Genomic DNA, 21,348 nt, shown 5'->3' with positions numbered 1-21,348 from the left:
CCAGCACCTCGGGGCTGATGGGAAGGGGGGCCCCCAGCACCTCGGGGCTGATGGGAAGGGGGCCCCCAGCACCTCGGGGCTGATGGGAAGGGGGCCCCCAGCACCTTGGGGCTGATGGGTAGGGGGACCCCCCCAGCACCTCGGGGCTGATGGGAAGGGGGGACCCCCCAGCACCTCGGGGCTGATGGGAAGGGGGCCCCCAGCACCTTGGGGCTGATGGGAAGGGGGGACCCCCCCAGCACCTCGGGGCTGACGGGAAGGGGGCCCCCCTGGCACTGCACTGGGAAGGGCGAGCACTTCACCTTCCGGCCCAGTCCCTGTGCGGGGTCACTGCACCTGCACCCGCCACTGGCTGCCCCCACCCCCACCCCTGCCTGCGGCTGGACGGGCAAAGGCCGCCGGGCTGGCCAGGAGCCGAGCAGCGCAGGCTGGGGCGGCTGCGGGGGCCCTGGGATTCCTGGCGGGAGCGAGACCGGCTTGGCCTGGGTCTGTGAGGAGGGCTCCCCACAGGCCCCCGCCAGCGCACCACCCTCATGGGCAGGGAAGAGGCCTTCACAGGACACTGGCTAGGGGAGAGGTCCTGCCTGTTCAGGGCCACCGGGACACACGTTCCAGTCCTGCCGGCTGGTGTAACCCCCCATCGAGACTGCCAGAGCGAACCCCGGCCTCAGAGCCCACCTGCCCCCCAAAGAGGAAGTCCCTCAAGGCCACCCCATTTGAAGGGCACGGGAGGCCCATGCAGCCATCTCCCCAGCCCGGGCTGCCCTTCCCCCGGTCAGGACACCTGGCTGCCAGCCATCCGGGGTGGGAAGACCCGCCCCTGTGCCCTTCCTGGGCCCAATAAGGGGCTGGGGGAGGGGCTGGGGTGGGCCCCGCTGGTCCCACCCTGTTGGCTGCCAGCGCCCCCGCACCGCTGGTCTCTGCCTCCGAATCTACAGAGAGAGATGTCCAGCCTCCAAGAGCTGTGCTCTGGCCTGCCCCTGCAGCCCCTCCCCGAGAACCGGGGCCGCCGGCCTGGGGTGCCCCACGCCCCAGTCAGGACCCCCGGGCTCAGCCCTGAGGAGGAACAGGTAATGCATCCGTCCTGGTCTTCCCCAGCTCTTGGGGTGGTCTGGGTGGGCGGCCTCCTTCCTGCGCCCCCTGCCTCCAGGAACTCAGAGCAGGGGCGCCCACGTCCACGCCATGCCAGGCTGGTCATCCTTAGGGGCCAGCCAGGGCAGCCCTGGGGTTTGGAGCTGTGGTCCCCATGGACAGCTGAGGACATGGGATCAAGGTCACCGGCCCGTACCTGGTGGCACTGTGGGAGGAGCAGGCGGGGTGTGAAGTGGCTGCCACCCAGACGGGTAAATGTGCACTTGGCCTGGCCCCAGACCCTGTGGCCGGGAGGGACCATCAGCCGCCCCGACTTCCTAGCCAATACAAACTGCTCAGAGTGTCTCGAATGTTCCCTTCTGTGCTCTTTATCTACCTGTTGCCATGCCTTTCCACAAATAAGGAAATTACCTTGTAAAGATGAAGAATGAGTCATCTTAGTGACTCAGGAGGCTGAGATCTGGGGATTGAGATTCAAACCCAGCCCAGGCAGGAAAGTCTGTGAGACTCTTATCTCCAATGAACCACCAGAAAATGGGAAGTGGCTCTGTGGCTCAAGTGGTAGAGCGCTCACCTTGAGCTGAAGAGCTGAAGGTAGCACCCAGGCCCAAAGTTCAGGCCCCACAACCAACAACAACAACAACAAAGATGAAAACTAACATGCACCGCACATTTCGGTGATGGTTGAGAGACTCCCTGGAGAGCAGGGACGCGGGCAGAGCCAGGTTGGAGCAGGTGGCCATTGTGAGAGGCGGCATGCCTCACGCTCCTCTAAGCGTCATCTCACTGCGGCTGAGCCACCCGGGCGCCTGGGCCCAGCCTGCAGGGGGAAAGGGAGTCAGGCAGAGCCTGCGAGTGCACCAAGCAAGCTCTGGACAGCCGCCTACTTCCCCAGCTCTCCTGTCTTCAGAGCCAGAAATTCAGCATCTTCACGCTGACGCAGCCCCACGCCGGACTGGGCCTAGCACCTCATGTCTCTCCGGCTCCCTGCTGCCTTCCTCTTAACAAGGACCCCTACATGACAAAGGGGACTTGGGCCCACTGCGTGATCCAGGAAAAGCGGGCTGGAGATGCTTCCTGCATCCCCTCCGGGAAGCCCCCTGGGAGGGGCCAGCCTCCGGGTTCCAGGGCCTCGGACGGGCTGTGGGGCACCTTGTGGTTCAGATGGGGATGTGGTGGGGCACTGTTGTGACTCCCGCACCGGCGGGGTGGTGGGTGTTGCCCCAGGCCATATCACTTCCCAAGCTGGGCACCAGGCAGGTGGAACGTGCGCGCCACACTCTACCCACCATCCTAGGCATCTGCACCTCCCCTGCCCAACCTGCCCCGGCCCTGAAGCCCCTGCGCCATCCAGTCCTTCCTTGGGGACAAGCGACTTGGTCCCTGGGCAGGCTTGGGCCAATGATGAGCCAGAAGAGAGAGGAGCTGGCCGGCCTCTGTGGAAGGAGGTGGCAGGGATGAAGGAAGGCTCCCCGCGGAGGGGTGGTGCGGGGCGCGGGCTGATGAGAGCCAGGAGGTCTCTGAGCACACCGACAGATTTCAGACCCATCATGGGGGCTGTCAGGCCCTGCGTGGCGCCTGGGCCGCCGCCTCCCACCACCCACTCGCCCCCTCCCCCCCAGCTGGCGCTGCGGAATGCCCTGCGCTACTTCCCCCCTGGCGCCCAGGAGCTGCTGGCCCCCGAGTTCGCCCAGGAGCTGCGCCTGTACGGGCACATCTACATGTACCGGCTCTGCCCCAGCATGGAGATGAAGTGAGTCGGGGCTGCGGGGGTCACAGCCAGGGCCACACGGGACGGGAGGTCCTGGTGGGTGAGGAGAGGGGCTGGGTGGCATCCGTGTGCTGGGGGGCTGGAGCTGCCTGCACCCCTGTCCTGACCAGGAGATGGGGACCTGTCAGCTGAGCCGCCCTGGCCGGCCCCTCATCCTGGGCAACGGGGGAGCCAACTGCGTACAAACCCTGTTGGGAAGCGGGGTCTTGCCCATGGCCGGAGGCCGGGCAGCAGGGCGGCGTCTCAGCCCGGCACAGCAGCCTCCACAGGACGTGGCGGGCTGGCCTCGCCCGGGAATGCCAGCCCACGGCTCTGCGGAGGCTGGAGCCTGCGCTGGGGCGTCCCGGGAGCCGGGTCCCGCCGGCCAGAGCTGGCCACGCCCCTCGCTCTCCTCAGCTCCTGCTCGGAGCACCTCCGGTGCCCAGCAGTGTTGGATGAGTGAATGGAGGAACGTAGGACACTGCCTGGGGCGTCAGCTCCTGCGGCTTTCTCCCTCAGAGTTCTGGTTAAGACGGGAGGAGGTTGGATAGGGTGGGTTGTGGGAACTCAGATCACCCAGGGCAGAGGGGCGGCCCTGGGGGACAGACCCCACGGGGGCACGCCTCACACTCACGCATGCGCACCCCCAGGCGGGGCCCCGAGGGAGGGCTGTGTGCCGGCTCTCACAGACTGGGCCGTGGCCAGGCAGGAAGGAGCGGGTGCCTCGCTTGCTCACGCCTGGTGCCGGCCCTCCTCTGGCTCTTGCAGGGCCTACCCCCTCAACCAGTACCCCTGCCGGACCAAGGCCGCGGCCGCCATCATGCACATGATCATGAACAACTTGGACCCCGCTGTGGCCCAGGTAACAGCACTGCCCAGTAGAGACAGCACAGGACACATAGGTAAGGCTTTAAAGCATTTCGTGTAATTAGAGATCCTCCCGAGGCTACGAGGTTAACCCAGGGCGGTCCCAGCCCTTCTCCTAGCTCCCCAGAGTCTCAAAGCCAGGGCTGTAAATGCCTCTGTAACTCCAATTTACAAGAGCCGAAAGAAAGAACAAAAAGAAACAGTTACTATGTTTCATTTATCCCAATAGGTCCCAAGCCTTCTGTTGTTTTAACACTTAATAAAGTATGGCTGGCAAAGTGTGTTATATTCTTTTCATACTAAGTCTCTGAAATTGCAGTGTCTTTCACATAGGAGCATCACTCCAAGGCCCCCCATGGCCCAAGACTGCCATATTGGATGCCATGGATCCCACACTGAGTTCCCACAGTGGCTCCTCCTAGCCCCACTCCTGCCCGTCTGGTGCGGCTAGAGGATAGGCCCCGCCCAGTGCACTGCCCCGCCCCCGCCCCGCCCCATCTCAGACCCACATCTCCTCCAGTTTCCACAGGAACTCGTGACCTATGGAGGAAACGGGCAGGTGTTCAGCAACTGGGCTCAGGTATGTGCACCTGGGATCCCACCTCCTCCCCGGCCTGGGGAGGCCTGGAGTTCCCCGCTCTGCCCCTGGGGCATGGAGCTGTTGGGGGCATCTCAGCTATAACTGAAGACTCCACTCCGGGAGCCCCGGGGGGACAGGTGACCCGAGGGGCCGGGCCATGGGCCCTGGGTGGTCTGGGAGTCCCTGAGTGCCACGGGCCCTCGGTGGTCTGGGAGTCCCTGAGTGCCCCTGACACTTACATGGCCCTGCGCGGTGCCTCCCTGCAGTTCTGGCTCACCATGTCCTACTTGTCGAAGATGACAGAGGAACAAACCCTGGTCATGTACAGTGGACACCCACTGGGCCTCTTCCCCAGCAGCCCTGGCGCCCCGAGGCTGGTCATCACCAACGGCATGGTAGGTGTGGGGGGGCAATGCCGCCTGGGTGGGGGCTGGGCTGCAGGAGGGGGGAGGAGGGAGGACGCTGTCTCTGGGCCCCCATTGTCTGTTCCTTTCCCAGGTCATTCCCAACTACTCCTCCAGGACAGAATACGAGAAGCTCTTTGCCCTGGGCGTCACCATGTAAGTTGCTGCGTGCGGCTGGCTAGCGCGGCCTTCCATCCATCACCACGCCTGCCGCCCTCAGCTCCGCACTCTTACACAGTCCTCCAAAAACAGGCCACTGCAGACATAGCACGGCCATGTCTTCCTTACATGTTCTAGAGGTTTCCTGTAGTACGTGTTACGGACATGTATGCAAAAGAACATAAAATCGGGGTTCTGTATTTCTTCCGAGATTGCATGATGAGCTAGCTCAGACATAGTCACAGGTGAACCCCTGGGTTCTCTTGGGTAGTGGGGAGGTCGTGTGGGGCAGCCAGGCCTGGCACCGCTCAGCCCTCACTGTGCTCAGGTACGGGCAGATGACGGCGGGCAGCTACTGCTACATCGGCCCCCAGGGGATCGTCCACGGCACCGTGGTGAGAGAGGGGCCCCCAGAAGTGGGGTGGGCCTGCGAGGTGAGCGTGCAAGCTGAACTTGAGCCCTGGCCTCCCCGTCTCAGCTCACAGTGCTGAACGCCGGGCGTCGGTACCTGGGGGTGGAGGACTTGGCTGGCAAGGTCTTCGTCACCTCCGGCCTTGGCGGAATGAGTGGCGCGCAAGCCAAAGCGGCTGTCATTGTGGGCTGCATCGGGGTGATAGCAGAGGTGAGCGGGAGGCCTCCCTCCCTCCCTCCCTCCCTTCACTTTCTTTCCTCCCCTCCCTCCCTCCCTCCTTTCCCTGTCTTTCCTTCCCTCCCTCCCTCCCTCCCTCCTGGAGTTGCTCACACCCCTCCCTTCCCTTCTCTCAGGGCCTTTCCCACAAAGCCTTGCCCCCCTCACTGGGTAGACCCCAGGCCCTGCCAGCACAGACTTCCACCTGCTCCATGCCTCTTGACCTCCCTGCTCTGTGCCCCTTGACCTCCCTGCTCCGTGCCCCTTGACCTCCCTGCTCCGTGCCCCTTGACCTCCCTGCTCCGTGCCCCTTGACCTCCCTGCTCCGTGCCCCTTGACCTCCCTGCTCCGTGCCCCTTGACCTCCCTGCTCAGGGCCCTTGACCCAGCATCCACACAGCCACGAGTGTCTGCTCATGGACACTGCTTCCCTGGGCCCCTCCAGACCGGGGTCCGGGTGGGGATGGAGTGTGAACAGCTCAGTCAGGAGCGGGAGGCAGGCCAGCGGCGGAGGCCACCCCAGGGCTCTGGCACTCACGACAACGGTGGGTGACCGGGGAGGAAGGGGAAGGAGAGTAGGGAATGGTGAGGCGTGGCGTCCAGTGACGCTCATTACATCCCGCACAGCACTGACTGGGCTGCGGACAACAGGAAAGACCCACAGAAGATCACGAAGGGACCGGAGATGAGGCCCGAGTGCTAGAGTGCTCGTCTAGCAAGCACCAGGCCCTGACTCCAAACTCCTGTCCTGTAATAATAATGATATTAATGGTGCTCCACATGGCCAGAGAGCCTGCGCTGAGATTTAGCATGGGGTAACACAGCAGGTCCCATTCATCATCATCATAGTAGTTCTCCACAGGATCAGAGAGCCTGCGCTGAGATTTAACACGGGGTAACACAGCAGCTTCTGTCCATAGCACTTTCTTTTTCTTGTTTCACCAGCAGTGATGATGTTGGTTCTGAAGCTCAGTACTATCAGGGGCAACATCTCTAGATTCTCCTCATGGATACAAAACAGCTGCTTAGCTCCAGCAACTCTTCCACATTCAAGTCAGGAAAAAAAGTGAGAAGGGAAGTGTCAGCTAGGATTACTTCCGCTGGGAAGTTGTGTCTCAGAAACCCGTGCTCATTGGTCAGTCGTGGGTCAGACAGAGGTCCTGTCCACAAAGGGGGGGAGGGGAGTCACGGGCAGGTGACTGTTTGAAGGTGATTCATCTCCGGGGGCTGAGCGCAGTGTCACCCTGAACGGATGGCCAGGGGGTGGCCCAGGCGTCCTGCAGCGCCTGCTGGGACTGCCCGCAGTGCGGTGGTCTCTGTGGTCTCCGTGGCGGTGAAATGGGTGACAGGCGGCCTTATGTCTCCTGGCCCAGGTTGACAAAGCTGCGCTTGTAAAACGCCACCAGCAAGGCTGGCTGATGGAAGTGACGGACAGCCTGGACCACTGCATTGCCAGGCTCAGGTACAGTGCCCGCTCTGCTCGGAGCAGCCACGCCTGCGTGGGAAGGGGCAGGGAGCGGGACTGTCCAGGACCTGACACTGGCTGCAGGCGGGCACACTCCCGTGCGCGAGGCGGCCTTGCCGGGGAGCTGGCCACAGGAGCTGGCTTTCTGAGTTCCGTTTCTCACCATTACTGCTGGCGTGCGGGAGGCTGTGGCGTTTGCTCCTTTGGTGGCTCTGGTGGGTTGGGGCCCGTGTCTTGCTGGCCACAGTTTAGGGAAGCGTGTGTGACCTGTTTCCCACTGTGGCCGTGTCCACCTGCTCACCTGTCTGGGAAGGTCGGCCGCAGGGGTGTGCCTTCTCAGCCCAGGGGCCGCCAGTGCACGGCCTGCTCCCCACGGTGCGATGCTGTCCCTGCAAGGCCGCGCTTCCTCCCACCTTCTGTGCGGCAAAAGTGCTCGCGTTTCCTGCCTTTCTATTTTCCCAAATACTGTTGGCCTTCTGGGAGCCCTCCGGAGCCCCTGCCCCCAGGGAGCCCTCCGGAGGCCCAGTTCCACTCGCAGCAGCCATGGCTGCAATTCCCCGATCCCCTGGAGAGGGGCGACCGGCCCCACCACGGAGTCCCAGCTAGACTATTCCATGCGAGTGTCTCCTCTTCTGCGTCCTGGGCACACTATGGCAGCTGGCGGGCCCCATGCTCACCCACAGCCCCTCTTGGGCTCCAGAATCTGTTGGTTTGCCAGCGTTGCACTGCCCGGGCGTGGTGGGGGCAGCCGGTGCAGGCGGCTGTGGACACGTGATGGCCATCTGTTTTGTTCCCATGTCCTTCTAGGGTAGCAAGAAAAAACAAGGAGGTTCTCAGCCTTGGCTACCATGGCAACGTAGTGGATCTCTGGTAGGTGGTGGTGGGGGTTGGTGGTCTTGGGGACCCCCATGTAGGCAGATTCCCAAAGCAGAGTTCTCAGCGCCAGCCCGGATCTCCCAAGACGCAAGCCCCAAGCCTGGTTCTATCCCACTGTGGACGGCTGGCATCCTGCAAGGCCTACCGTGCCACACAGGCCCCGTCCACGGGAAAGCGGGCCCAAGGGTGGGAAAATGGGCGCCGACCACCAGGAGCCGGCACCCCCGGCTCTCGGCCTGCCCTGCGCTGAGCGTCTTGCTGCTGCCCCCAGGGAGCGGCTGGTCCATGAACTGGACACGACCGGGGAGCTGCTGGTGGATCTGGGGTCAGACCAGACGTCCTGTCACAACCCGTTCAACGGCGGCTACTACCCCGTGCAGCTCAGCTTCTCAGAGGCCCAGAGCCTCATGGCCTCCAACCCGGCTGCCTTCAAGCGCCTGGTGCAGGAGAGGTGGGGCGGGCGAGGGCCCGGGGTGGGCGAGGGCCCTGGGGTGGGCTGCAGGGCCTCAGGGCAGCCGCAGGGCCTGGGCTCGGCCTTGGGGTGGCCACGGGGCCTGGGTGGCCTGGCACCTGGTTCTCACAAGGCTGGCTGTGTGGAGGGGCGGGGGGGGGGGCTCGTCATCACTGAGCCGAGGTTCCTGGGGTGGGGGGGGGCCCAGTGGACAGGAGTCACCAAAATCCTCAGCCTGCTGTCAGTGCTAGGGAGGCGCGGGTGCTGACCTGCAGTTGGCTGACTCAGCAAGCAGGTGACCGGCCATGGAGGGCACACACGGTTACACAGATGACCGTGGCAGGGCCGTTCCAGGCACGCGGGTAGGGCACAGGGCACAGCGGGCCTGGCACGGCTTTCTGGCCTGGACGGAGCAGCCGTGAGGCCCAGCTGAGCTGACCGGACGCCGTCCCGCAGCCTGAGGAGGCACGTGGACGCCATCAACAGGCTGGCCAGGGAGAAGTTCTTCTTTTGGGACTATGGCAATGCCTTCCTCTTGGAGGCACAGAGAGCAGGTGAGGGGGGGCTGGGGTGGGGGCGGGGAGGGCTCTGGACTGGGGAGGGGGCAGGGGGGCTCTGGACTGGGGAGGGGGTGGGGGGGCTCTGGACTGGGGAGGGGGCAGGGGCTCGGGACTGGGGAGGGGGCGGGGGAGTGGGGGTGCTCAGGACTGGGGAGGGGGCGGGGGCTCTGGACTGGGGAGGGGGCGGGGGAGTGGGGGTGCTCAGGACTGGGGAGGGGGTGGGGGGCCTCTGGACTGGGGAGGGGGTGGGGGGCTCTGGACTGGGGAGGGGGCGGGGGCTCTGGACTGGGGAGGGGGTGGGGGGGCTCTGGACTGGGGAGGGGCGGGGGGCCTCTGGACTGGGGCAGGGGCGGGGGGCCTCTGGACTGGGGCAGGGGCGGGGTGCTCGGGACTGGGGAGGGGGCGGGCCCTCTGGACTGGGGAGGGGGCAGGGGGGCTCTGGACTGGGGTGGGGGGGCTCTGGACTGGGGAGGGGGCGGGGGCTCGGGACTGGGGAGGGGGTGGGGGAGTGGGGGTGCTCAGGACTGGGGAGGGGGGCTCTGGACTGGGGAGGGGGCGGGGGCTCTGGACTGGGGAGGGGGTGGGGGAGTGGGGGTGCTCAGGACTGGGGAGGGGGTGGGGGGCTCTGGACTGGGGAGGGGGCGGGGGCTCGGGACTGGGGAGGGGGCGGGGGTGCTCAGGACTGGGGGTGCTCGGGACTGGGGAGGGGGCGGGCCCTCTGGACTGGGGAGGGGGCAGGGGGGCTCTGGACTGGGGTGGGGGGGCTCTGGACTGGGGAGGGGGCGGGGGCTCGGGACTGGGGAGGGGGTGGGGGAGTGGGGGTGCTCAGGACTGGGGAGGGGGGCTCTGGACTGGGGAGGGGGCGGGGGCTCTGGACTGGGGAGGGGGTGGGGGAGTGGGGGTGCTCAGGACTGGGGAGGGGGCGGGGGCTCTGGACTGGGGAGGGGGTGGGGGAGTGGGGGTGCTCAGGACTGGGGAGGGGGTGGGGGGGCTCTGGACTGGGGAGGGGGCGGGGGCTCGGGACTGGGGAGGGGGCGGGGGTGCTCAGGACTGGGGGTGCTCGGGACTGGGGACGGGTGCAGGCTTGGCGGCTGCCCTCCTGCGGCTTCATCTGGCAGCTCAGCCAGGGGTCTCGCAGAGGGTGGGGCCTGGGCGCCGGGCTCTCGGCCTCGGCTTCCCCGTGCTGTAGTGGGCGGCGCGATCCCGGGGTGGGACTCTCCGGGCTGAGCGGGCGGCGTCCCCTCGCCGGGCTGGCACGGCGCGTCGGCCCGGGTCCCGGGCCCTCCCCAGCCTCTCCGGGGCGCCCGCCCGGCGACGGCAGGCCGTGCCCGGGGCTTCGTGCTCCAAAGGCCCCGCGGCCCGCCCAGCCTCCGCCGGCTCAGCCCCGCGATTCCGCGCAGGAGCGGACGTGGAGAAGAAGGGCGCCGGCAAGATGGAGTTCCGCTACCCGTCCTACGTCCAGCACATCATGGGGTGAGTGGGGCGGCCTCAAGCACCGGCCCGCCGCAGAGCCACGTGCCCGGATCCTCGAAGGCCCGGAGCGAGGGGCGCGGGGCGCAGCGGGGACAGGCCGCGTCCCCAGAGAGCAGCGCAGGCCTCGGGCGGCACCTCGCGCCTGATTACCCGACGTGCCCTGCGGCGGGGGCGGGGCCGCGAGACCAGCCTTGGGTGCAGGCCGATTGGGCGCAGAGGGGACCCAAGCGGGGAGGTGGCGAGGAGGTCACAGCGCACCTGCTCACAGCTGCCGGGGTCGAGGCGGATTCCGGCCCAGGGCGCAGGCAGCTGGGCTCCCTGGGGAGAGAACGCTGCGGGGGGCGGGCCTGAGGCATGCGCCCAGCCAGGCCCGGGCGTAGAAGCTGGGAGGCCCCTGGGAGGCCCCGGTGGCCGAGTCCTTCTGTTCCTGGTTGCCGCATCACCCAAGCTGGACTGCCTGGAAAGCAAGCCTCCTTCACCGGCCACCCGGGCAGGTCGACTGTTCATCTTGAAGTGACAGCAGTTGACAAGATGTCTTCTTGTCCCTGTCCCCGCTGCCTGCTCCTGCAGGGGGACAGGGAGAGCTGAGGGGCCCCAGAAACTGCCCCGTTCCTTCTGAGGGCGGACCCCGCGCCGTTCCAGCCCCAGGCGCGAGCTGTGGCCTAGCAGCCCAGCTGAGCAGCCTGTCCCCACAGGGACATATTCTCCCGGGGGTTCGGGCCTTTCCGCTGGGTGTGCACATCGGGGGACCCCCAAGACCTGGCCGTCACCGACCGGCTGGCCACTTCTGTGCTGGAGAGGGTCATCGCGGGTGGAGGTAAGGTGGACGGCGGGCTCCCGGGGTCCCCCCTGCAGGGCAGCTTGCAGCCAGTGCAAATTCTGCCAGGACCCCAGGCCCCGCCGGCATTTGTGAGTGAGACACAAAGGCAGCCAGCAAGATTCTGCTCGAGGGTCCTGAGCCAGGGAAGCCCTGTCCACGCCCTGCCTCACACGGCTCTTGAGGTTGCTAGTCAGGGCAGGCGGCCACCTTGCCAGTCAGCTTTCCACCCTCCCTTTGGCTGAGGAGTTTCAAGGCTTCCGTCTGTAGTGGGCCGATGACATGCCTGTGCATCACGGCGCAAGTCTGGGGTAGAGCTAGTGGCTGGCAAGGGAGAGGAAGGGCAGGGTCCCGACCCCCCGTGGAGAGCCCCCCCAGGCCCTCCCTGCCTTTCATTAGACTCTGCCTCTCAAGGCTGCCACCACCTCCAATTCCCAGCACTCAGTTCTTCTGGGAACATTTCAGATCCAAACTCCAGGAGCCTCTGGAGGTGACTGAAGCCAGGGAGCCTGGGGCTCAGGCGGCTTAGCGGTCACGGCCAGCCAGGGCTGGCTGGGCAGCCCTTGACCCACTGCAGCCTTCTCTGGCCTGCCCTGCCCCCAGCCCCTGGGGGCGCCAGAACACCGGCCTTGTTTCATGCCTGTCAGCAGCACTTCCAACCGAGCTGCCCCACGCAGGCCCCCTCAAGGCTTCTAGGTACCCACACTTCCCAGGCTCCTGTGGGGCCGTGCCAGTGCCCAGTGTCCAGCAGTCACACCTGCCAGTGACCGCAGCCTGGGTGTTCCCAGCACAGCTGCCCTTGGGCTGTGATGGGCCTGGGGCCCGGGGTTCATGCTGTCGGAGCAGCCATTCCGAGGTGGCTCCATGAGGCTGAGGTAACCTCGGGAGCGTAGATTCAGCCAAGGGCAGCGAAGCCACAGGCACGGAGAAGCAGGAAGTTTTTAGGTGTAAGTTTATTGAAGGATGGTTTTAGCAATCGCAGTGCTAGCCACTGACTCACGTGACTTCTAGTAAGTTACCGGTCTGTTCTCAGAGCTGGCTCCTGCAGGCTCCTCCCGCCATGCTGCCACCCTGTCCCTCACCCTCAGATGGATCAAGCTTATTCCCACCTCAGGGCCATCGCACTGGCTGTGCCCGCTGCCCAGCGCTGTTCCCATACAGCTCTGTGGAGCCTGCACCTCAGAATTAGGACTCACCCTGACCATCACCTTCTTGGGAGCTTTTGGTTCCGTTTCCCCACCACCCCCATTTCCTCATGGCCAACTGCTGTCGAAGCTCCTTGTACCATGTCTGGCATGCACGGGGGAAAGGTATCAGGCAGTGGTCCACGCAGTAATCCCTGCCATCAGTATGCTGCCTTCCGGAGCTAGGGACCTTGGTGGGAAGGTGGGTGGGGTGGGCCCCGAGCCTGGCTCCAGCAGCCCCTCGGGAGCGGATGCCCGAGGCTCTCTCTTCCTTCTGCCTGCAGTGAAGGAGTCTGTGAAGCTGCAGTACCTGGACAACATCCGCTGGATCCAAGAGGCCGCCAAGCACCAGCTGGTGAGGGCGGGGCCTGGGTGGGCGGGTCTGGGAGGCAGCACCCAGGGCTGGGGGCTCTCCCAAGCCGGCCTGGGGGTGCCGTTCTGCTTTGGGCCTCTGGGCATCGTGTCCTGAGGGCTGCAGACCTGGACTGTGTGACTTGATGGCACCCCAGCCGGCCATCTAGGAGAGGCACTGTCACCTCCCCAAGAGCTGGAGAAAGGAGTCCGCCCTGCCCTGAACGGGGCAGCCTGGAGAAGCCCGAGCCCGGACAGCTGGCAGGGGCTCCGGCTGTGCACGACAGTGCAGGGGTCCTCCAAAGTCACAGACAGAACCCATGAGCCGGTGCCAGTGGCTCACGCCTGTCATCCTAGCCACAGGAGGCTGAGATCTGAGAATCGTAGTTCAAAGCCAACCTGGGCAGGAAAGTCCATGAGACTCTTATCTCCAGTGAACTGCCCAAAATCTGGAAGTGGAGCTGTGGCCCAAGTGGTAGAGTGCTAGCCTTGAGCAAAAGAAAAGCAGCTCAGGGATGATGCCCAGGCCCTGAGTTCAAGCTCTAGGACTGGCACCAAAGAAAAAGGCAGGGAAGATCATACACCCACTAGGGTTTTCAGCTCTGTGAACAGGGAGTGAGATCTCCAACACGCACGTTGTGCACGTGTTTTTATCAGCAGCGTTCACCACAGCTAACATGCAAAACAATCCAATGTCCATGTGAATGGAACGGCCAGAGTGGTCTCTGCAGAGGGGTATACCAGACGTGGTCTTGTTTAGGGCCCACTGCTGTTTGGCCTTAACAAGGAAGGGGCCTGGGAGGCCTGCTGTTGCCCAGGGCAATGGGCCGGCGGAAAGGACAAGTGGTTCCCTAGAGCAGCAGCGTGAGCACGCGTGCGCTCACAGGGCTGACGAGCTGCAGGAGGAGACCTGCAGACAGAATGTCAGTTCAGGGAAGATTAAAAAGTTCTAGAAGCTGGGAAGGTGGCTCAGTGGTAGAGCGCTTGCCTTGCATGCCAGAGGCCCTGGGTTCAATTCCTCAGCACCAAATAAGCAAAAAGAAAAAAGCCGGAAGTGGCACTGTGGCTCAAGTGGTAGAGCGCTAGCCTTGAGCTGAAGAGCTGAGGGACAGCGCCTAGGCCCAGAGTTCAGGCCCCACGACTGGACCCCCCCCCAAAAAAAAAAAAAGTTCTAGAAGTGATGGTTAGACAGTTGCACTGTATTATGAACTTATTAAATGCCATCAAGCTGGGCACTGAAAACGGCCAAGATGATCGGTTCTATGTAATCTGCATTTTACCAAAAAAGAAACAACTGGGAAACTGTGCTTGATGGTGCAGGCCTGCAGTCCCAGCCTCTCCAGAGGGTGTGGTGGGAGGGGACGTCAGCAAGGCCTGTCTCAGGAGCAAAATGCAATCGGAAGGGTGGAGGAGGGGGGGTCCAATGTTAGAGTGCTTGCCTTGCCTGTGTGAGACCTTCAGTTCAATCTCCAGTGAAGAGGAGGGGGGAGGAGGAAGAGGAGGTGAGCTCTGAGGCAGTAAGTGGGTGGTAGTTACTGGGGTCTGAAGTCAGTACCTTGAACTTGGCTTGACTGGTGCTCTACCACTTTAGCCACACCTCTCCTGCCCTGCTTTCTGTACTTGTTTTGGACATGGAATCTTGTAAGCATTTCTCCCTAGTCTGGCTTGGGAACAAGATACTGAAGATCTCAGCCTCCTGAGTAGCTAGGATCACAGACGTGAGCCACAGCACCCAGATAAACTTGGCCATTTTTTTTTCTTTTACCCAGTCCTGGGGCTTGAATTCAGGGCTTGGGCGCTGTCTCTCTGAGCCTCTTTGTGTTCAAGGCTAGTGCTCTACCACTTGAGCCACAGCCCACGACACCCAGCTTAAATCTAGCAATTTTATATCAGCACTTTTCTAGTCTGGACCCAGGGAATTTTTTTGTTGTTGTTGTTGGTCGTGGGGCTTGAACTCTGGGCCTGGGCACTGTCCTTGCGCTTGTCTTCAGCTCAAGGCGAGCGCTCTACCACTTGAGCCACAGCACTACTTCCAGTTTTTGAGTGGTTTATTGGAGATAAGAGTCTCATGGACTTTCCTGCCCAGGCTGGCTTTGAACCTCGATCCTCAGATCTCAGCCTCCTGAGTAGTTAGGATGACAGGCATGAGCCACCAGCGCCCAGCTTGGACCCAGGGAATTTGAGCAGCCCAGCAGCAGTGATTTTACACCTGTGGATTACCCAAAAAAAGACGTGTTGCCACAGGTGCAAACGAAGTAGGCCTGCAATTGAAACACATGGACAGAGGAGGCCAGCTGTGTGGCAACTGGCAAGTCTGGAGGCTGGGGTGTGCTGCATGTCCAGCCCACAGACGGCCAGTGTGGTCCACACACAGTACCCGCTCTGGTCCACACAGACCAGCCTGTGGCCCCCAGGACCCTCTTCCTAGGGGTTCTCCTGGAAGAGCCTTGGGAACGTCCTCTGTCCTGCACCCCAGGCCTGTGTGGTTGGCCCGCTGAAGTCCTCCAGCAGCACCGCGCCCCACCTTCTGTGTCGCAGCTGGGCTGGGCAGAAGCTCCCGCTGTGGTCCCCACAAGGAGGCGGGGCAGAACTCTCGCTAACGTGACTCAGACCCCATGCCTGTCTTTGTTATCAGTGTCTCAGCCATGTTGCATGGCTACACAACTGGACTGGCCATCAGGTCGCACACAGGGCCTTGGGGCCCCCTGCGTAACACCCCCACATCACCAACAGCCCCCCTTCCTTCCGCAGGTGGTGGGCTCCCAGGCCAGGATCCTGTACTCAGACCAGAAGGGCCGTGTGGCCATTGCTGTGGCCATTAACCAGGCCATCGCCAGTGGGGCGATCAAGGTGACGTGTCCTTGCCTGTGGCCTCTCCCCAGCTGCTGCTCATCACCCAGGCCTGGCCCTGAGGGCCCCCCACCTGAGCCTCTGCCCTATCAACCAGCCCACCCTCCCTGGCCTCAGTAGCCTGGTGTCCAGGGAGCCTTTGCCTTCCCCTGGGTGCCCCCGGCCTCAGGGAAACAGAAGAGCCTCAGCCTCTGTGGAGCAGATGGGCAGAGGGACTCAGAGATGAGCCAGGCTGGGACCCAGCCCCTGCTTGGGAAGTGAGGGGGGACAGCAGCCCTGAGAGAAGGAAGGGAAGGAGGCGGGGAGGGGCTGGCAGTGAACTCCTCACCCCCAGTCTCTGAGTGTGGGTCATAGTAAGGTCATACCAGTGTTGCTTTCTCAGTAACTTTGGGCAGGTCAGCTATCTGCTCCAAGCCTCAGTTTCCCTATCTGTGAGAGGATTGTATTAGAACCTCAGTGCGTGGGTATGAGGATGAAATGCGGTGTCTCTACAAAGCCATGTCACCCAGATCTTTTTAGTTACCTTTCCAATCTATGGCACACTTCCCTGCTACTGAGGGGCACGGGACCCTGCGTGGCCTGCCAGGCACAGCCACCCTGCCCTTCTGTCTCAGAGGCTCGGGCCACACCGCGCTCACTAGCTGCCACCTCTCTGTTCAGAAGCACCTACAACGTTCACTGTCAGACTCAGCGTGTCTGCTTCTCCCATGTGATGTCTCTGTCCTCAGAGACTCTCAACACAAAAAGGCAATGACCAAGGCCCAGAGAGGGGCCCCAGGCCACACAGCCATGCCCACCAGCCTTCCCCCTCCCCGGGCTCTCTGCCAGCCCCTGCTCTCACCACACAGGCTCGCGGGCCAGCGAGAAGCCCAGTTCTGGTACAGCGTGTGTGGGGTTACATCTCTGCTTGCCTGTTAACAAGCTGTGTGCTGCAGATCAAGTCCCCAGCCTTGCTGTGTGTCAGTTTTCGTGGTTGGAAGGGGTGTGGTAGCCGTGCTGTTGGGATGAGGGGTGTGGAGGCGGCGCGTGGACAGGGCGCAGCGCACCGGCACTGGCGCAGCGCACCGGCACTGGAGGGCTCAAGGGAGTGTTCGTAGCTCCGGGGGACAGCAGAAGTGGCTGTTTCTTCGGGAGGGGTCTGTTTTCAAGAGCAGACTCTGCCTGGCTCCTGAAGCAGGCCCCTTGCCCCCCGCCCCTGCTGGGCAGCCCCGGTGGACGCCGGCTGACGGACACTGCCCCACCTGCAGGCGCCGGTCGTCCTGAGCCGCGACCATCACGACGTGAGCGGCACCGACAGCCCCTTCCGGGAGACCTCCAACATCCACGACGGCTCTGCCTTCTGCGCAGGTGAGGAGAGCAGCCATGCTGGGACCTGGGTTCTCTAATGGAGTCAAGCAGAACCTTTCCTTTTCAATCATCCCTGCCTGCGAGGCTTAGGGAAGTGGTGTCTGGCTTCCTGCAGCTCCCAGAACCACAGCCTGCCTCACTCTTTCGCTCTTCTGCCTGTGGGTGCTCTTAGCTGGTGCCCTGCGTGGAAGAGTTCACCAGGGGAAGAGGTGATGGGCTGTGGACGGCTGCCGGCTCCCCTGCTCCAGCCTGGGTTTCTCTAGCACACGCCATTGCTGTTTCTGGAGTTTCCTGTCTGTTTCTGTCCCCGTCTCTGGAGTCTCCAGGCCCTGCCCCCCTCCGCAGGCTGCTGCACTGTCCTGAGCAGTGTGGTGCCGGGCCCGCCCGGCACAGGAAACTATGGGTAGTGGGCTCCTGTCTCTGCAGACATGGCTGTGCAGAACTTCGTGGGAGATGCCTGTCGGGGAGCCACCTGGGTGGCGCTTCACAACGGAGGAGGTGTGGGCTGGTAAGGAGCTGCCAGGGTGCGCCGGGCTGGGGAGGAAGTCTTAGGGATTCCGTGGGGGCAGGGCCGGGCCTGGGGCCATGGCAGCTAGCCCACTGGCAGGAGGGCTGGAGGGAGGGGTGCGGGAGTCTCCGGGCGCAGGGCTCTCTGGCCTCCTGGCGAGAACCAGCCCTACGGATGGTCCAGACAGGACCCGAAGCGGGAGAGCTGGACAGGCCTGTGAGGTCAGAGACAGGAGTCCAGGCGCACATTCGAGGTGAGGTTCGGGGTGGAGCAGTTCCCCCAGGGAGGAGCCAGAGGCTGAGGGCCCCCACAGTGCTGACAGAACGTCCCCGAAGGCAGAACCCTGAGCAGGGGCCCAGGCCGGACGCAGCATAACCGATCACCGATCGAGACAGGCCCCGGCGGGGATGAGGCCCCAACTCACGGAGAAGGGCCAGGGCAAGTGCAGAAAGCAGGCTAGCAAGGATGTCCCTGGGGCTCCAGTCCCATCTGCTCAGAGAGGAAGGAAAAGACAGCACGCGGACCGGACGCCAGCTGGAGAGCCAGCGGCACTCAGAAATGCACTGATTACAAAATGAGCAACACTGAAAACAGGTCAGGTAGTAGGAAGGACCAAGTAGAAGGGAGGGACGAGCAGGACATGGGTCACCCAGGCAACGTCAGGGGGAGAAGCAACGGGACTGGGTGGCCTTAGAGACAGTGCGGTGGGAAGGGAGCCTGGTGCGGGCCTCGGGCTGGAGCTGGGAGGCTCCCACCCCCCCAGGCCCATGCACCCCGGTATGCGCGCTGCGGGCCGCAGAGGCCGGCGTGACATGGCTGCCCCTCTTGGATGCCTCCCCAGGCCACCACCACACGGGGTATGTGGTAGGGGAAAGGTGTGACCTGGGATCCCGTCTGCCTCGTACAGGGGTGAGGTGATCAACGGGGGATTTGGCCTGGTGCTGGACGGGACCCCTGAGGCCGAGGAGAAAGCCCGGATGATGCTCAGCTGGGACGTCTCCAATGGCGTAAGTCGCCCGGGCGGCTCCAGCTCCTGCTGAGCCTCCATGGCCGTCCCTGTTCACGGCAGCCCTGGGCCGCGGTTCCACACCCTCCCCCTACCCTCCCCACCCGAGTCACGCCCAGTAGGTTCCAGACTCCTTTGGGCCTCCTGCTGTCCCTACGTGGCAACCCCGCGGCTGGCCCCAGCCCCTCCCCCCACCCTTGCCCAGCGCTGCTCTTTCTGGTTCTCCACGGGGTTCTCCATGGTCCGCTGGGTCTCACTTTTAAGGCTTGTCTGTCCTGCTGTTTTGGGGGGATGCCAGGTGGGCTCCACCACCGAGGGCACCCCAGCCCTCCCCACCGGAGGCCTGTGGGAAAGCACCCGCAACCAGGCTGTGGGCAGCATCCTGGGGTATCCTCTAGGATAACAGCATGGGCAGCTCAGCCAGAGGTCACAGGTCAGGCAGGGGTAAACAGGAGGGACGTGGGGCCGGGGGCCAGTGCAGGCGGTGTGACGCTGGGTGGGGACTGTGGTGAGCGTGAGACTGGATGGGACTCTGGCCAGGCCCCTACCCCAGCCGCAGAGCCTCCCACAGAGGCTGGGAGTCAGGGAACTGCGCTGGGCTTTGGTTCTAGAAGGGTCCGAGATGCTGCTGAGATGGAGAAGGCATGGAGAAGGGCAGCAGGGGTGAGGTGCCAAGACCACCATCTAGAAGGACTAGATGGAGGGGAGGGATGGGGAGGGACAGGCCAGAGAGGCATTTTGAAGGTTGATTCTTGAGGGCAGAGAGGGAAGGGCTTCAGGTGACCCCAGTTCCTAGCCAGGAGCCCAGATGGAGGCTGGGTCATCAGTGGAGATTATGAAGGGGTCAGTGGCCAGTTCTAGATCAAGAACAGGTTGCATCAGGGAAGGTTGAGAAAGGATGGGCACACAGAGAGGAGGCCCCTGTGCCCGAGGGCAGAGGACAGGGAGTCTGGGGTGAAACCCGTGGTGGTACTGACCCCAGCCGCTGCACTCCCCCTCCCCCAGGTGGCCCGGCGCTGCTGGTCTGGGAACTCAAAGGCCTATGACATTATCTGTCAGACCATGAGGGAGAACAGCGGTTTGGTGGTGACTCTCCCGCACCAGGTGGCCGATGAGCGCCTGCTCCAGCGGGCCCTGCAGCCCTGAGAGGAAGCGGGGTCCTCCTCGCCCTCCTCCTTGCCCCTCTCCCCTCAGCCATCCTCAGCCTGCTAGCCACAGCACACCTCTGGCCTCTACACACACATTTCCATGGCCCTCAGAGTGCCTGGACAGGGTGCACTGCTAGCCCGCTCTGTGCAGGGCCGAGGTCTCCAGCCAGCCATGCAGAGGACTTGCTACAGCAGGGCCCAATCCAGGGGGAGCCTCGACCTCACGTGGAGCCAGGCCTGAGCGAGGAGAGGGAGGGGCTGGGGGCTGAAGGGGGGTGCAGTGCCAGGGGGGCTACTGCTTTCCTGTCCTGAGCGACCTGTGACCCCGTTTGCAGATTTTAGTCTCTCTTAGTGAGACTGGAAGCCTCGAATAAAACATTTGGAGCCCAACAATAGAGTGGAGTGGCTGTACTGGTCAGCTCTGCGCTATCATAACAAAACACCTGAGGCAGTCATGAGGAGAAACCGCACGTTCCAGTGGAGGCTGGGCGGCCTCTGGGACTCAGTGCCTGGCACAGCAAGCAGAAGCAAAGGGAAGGCAGGCACACCAGGGGCCAGGGACCGGCCACTGCCCCTCCTCCACTTCCCATCTCCTCCCGTTGGAGATGCGGCTGCCTTTTGGGAGCTCTCTTCCAGGCATAGGGGCCAGAACCTTCCTTTTGGAATCCCAATGTGTTTCTTGCTTAAAGATTTTTCTAAGTTAGAAAGTAAGTGTGGAGCCAGACAGTCCTTCGTGTTCTCCCAACCCTGCTGGCCAGGGTGCCTGGGGGCACGGGCTCTGGGCCTCAGTTTCCTAATCTGTACAAGAGTTAATACCGGAGTCCCCACCGAGAGAGGACTGTGGGTCTTCATCCTTACCAGGGGCCACAGGAGGCTCCAGGGAGCACCCCACCACTCAGAACCTCTACCTCTGAGGGGGACTGTCCACATCGCCCTCCAAGATCGTCGTGGTAAAAAACACAACATGAAGTTGTCCACCGTGACCACTCTCCAGCGGCAGTGGACACATGCACAGGCTGCGCCGTCCCCAGGACCCGCGCCAGACCTTCCCCTTCCCGAGGGGAAACTGTCCCCACCAAACGCCACCGCCCACTGAGCGCCACCCCCCACTAAGTGCCACCCCCCACTGAATGGTACCCCCAGTAAACGCTAATCCCCCACTGAACACTACCCCCACTGAGCGCCACCCCCAGCACCGCCACCCGCCGGGGTGTCCAGGGACTTCACACATCAGTTCCCTTTAGCCCCTGGCTGCTTCCCCTCGTGACGGGGGCCCGGGCTCCCCCGCAGGCGGAGGGGCAGGGCGGGCGGGACGCGCGTGCAGACGGGGTGGAGGGAGTCCGGATCCCACCCGGGAGCGGGGCGGGCGCGAAGGCCGGGGGCCAGGGCAGCTGGCGGGCTGCAGGGGACCCGGCCGGCCTGACGTCAGGCCCGGGGACGCCGGAATCCCGGCGGGGCTCGGCCTCACGGCCCCCGCCACGCACTCGCCCGCTGTGTGAACGCCGGTCCTCTCCAGACCAAGCACTAGGCCATCGCAGTCCGCTAGCCCGGCCGGAAGCAAAAGTGGGACGCGGAGAGAGACGAGCCCGCTTTCCACGCTGGCAGCCGGGCTCCAGAGCCAAGCTCGCGATCTGCGCGCGGAAGTGCGCGCGGCCCCGCCCCCGCCGCGCGGCCCCGCCTCCAGCCCCGCCCCGCCCTCCAACCCAGCCACTCGTCCCCGCGGCCACGGCCACTCCGAGCAGCCCGTTTCCCCCCGGCCCCGCCCCCGGACCCGCCCCCGCCCAGCAGGCCTCGCGCGGCCCGTCCCGTCCGCAGCGAGGGCTCCCTCTCGGG

General features: G+C 63.9%; 1 protein-coding gene across 1 annotated transcript; it reads left to right on the top strand.

Moving 5' to 3' along the window:
- The first annotated feature begins 926 nt into the window (after window positions 1–926).
- On the top strand, window positions 927–19,908 carry LOC138822749 (urocanate hydratase). Its single transcript, XM_070015691.1, has 20 exons — window positions 927–1,070; window positions 2,715–2,845; window positions 3,611–3,704; window positions 4,230–4,289; window positions 4,556–4,684; window positions 4,788–4,849; window positions 5,181–5,247; window positions 5,331–5,474; window positions 6,853–6,941; window positions 7,752–7,814; window positions 8,092–8,271; window positions 8,728–8,825; window positions 10,232–10,304; window positions 11,000–11,121; window positions 12,590–12,660; window positions 15,408–15,506; window positions 16,754–16,853; window positions 17,280–17,361; window positions 18,269–18,368; window positions 19,373–19,908. Exons 1-20 carry the CDS (start codon window positions 945–947, stop codon window positions 19,511–19,513), a joined length of 2,031 nt encoding a protein of 676 aa, XP_069871792.1. The 5' UTR covers window positions 927–944; the 3' UTR covers window positions 19,514–19,908.
- The last annotated feature ends 1,440 nt before the right edge of the window (window positions 19,909–21,348 follow it).

This window comes from Dipodomys merriami, unplaced genomic scaffold, assembly GCF_024711535.1.
Source record: "Dipodomys merriami isolate MVZ:Mamm:240054 unplaced genomic scaffold, mDipMer1.0.p SCAF_114, whole genome shotgun sequence".
NCBI lineage: Eukaryota > Metazoa > Chordata > Mammalia > Rodentia > Heteromyidae > Dipodomys > Dipodomys merriami.
The sequence above is the reverse complement of the archived record's forward strand: the minus strand, read 5'-3'. Positions and strand labels throughout refer to the sequence as shown.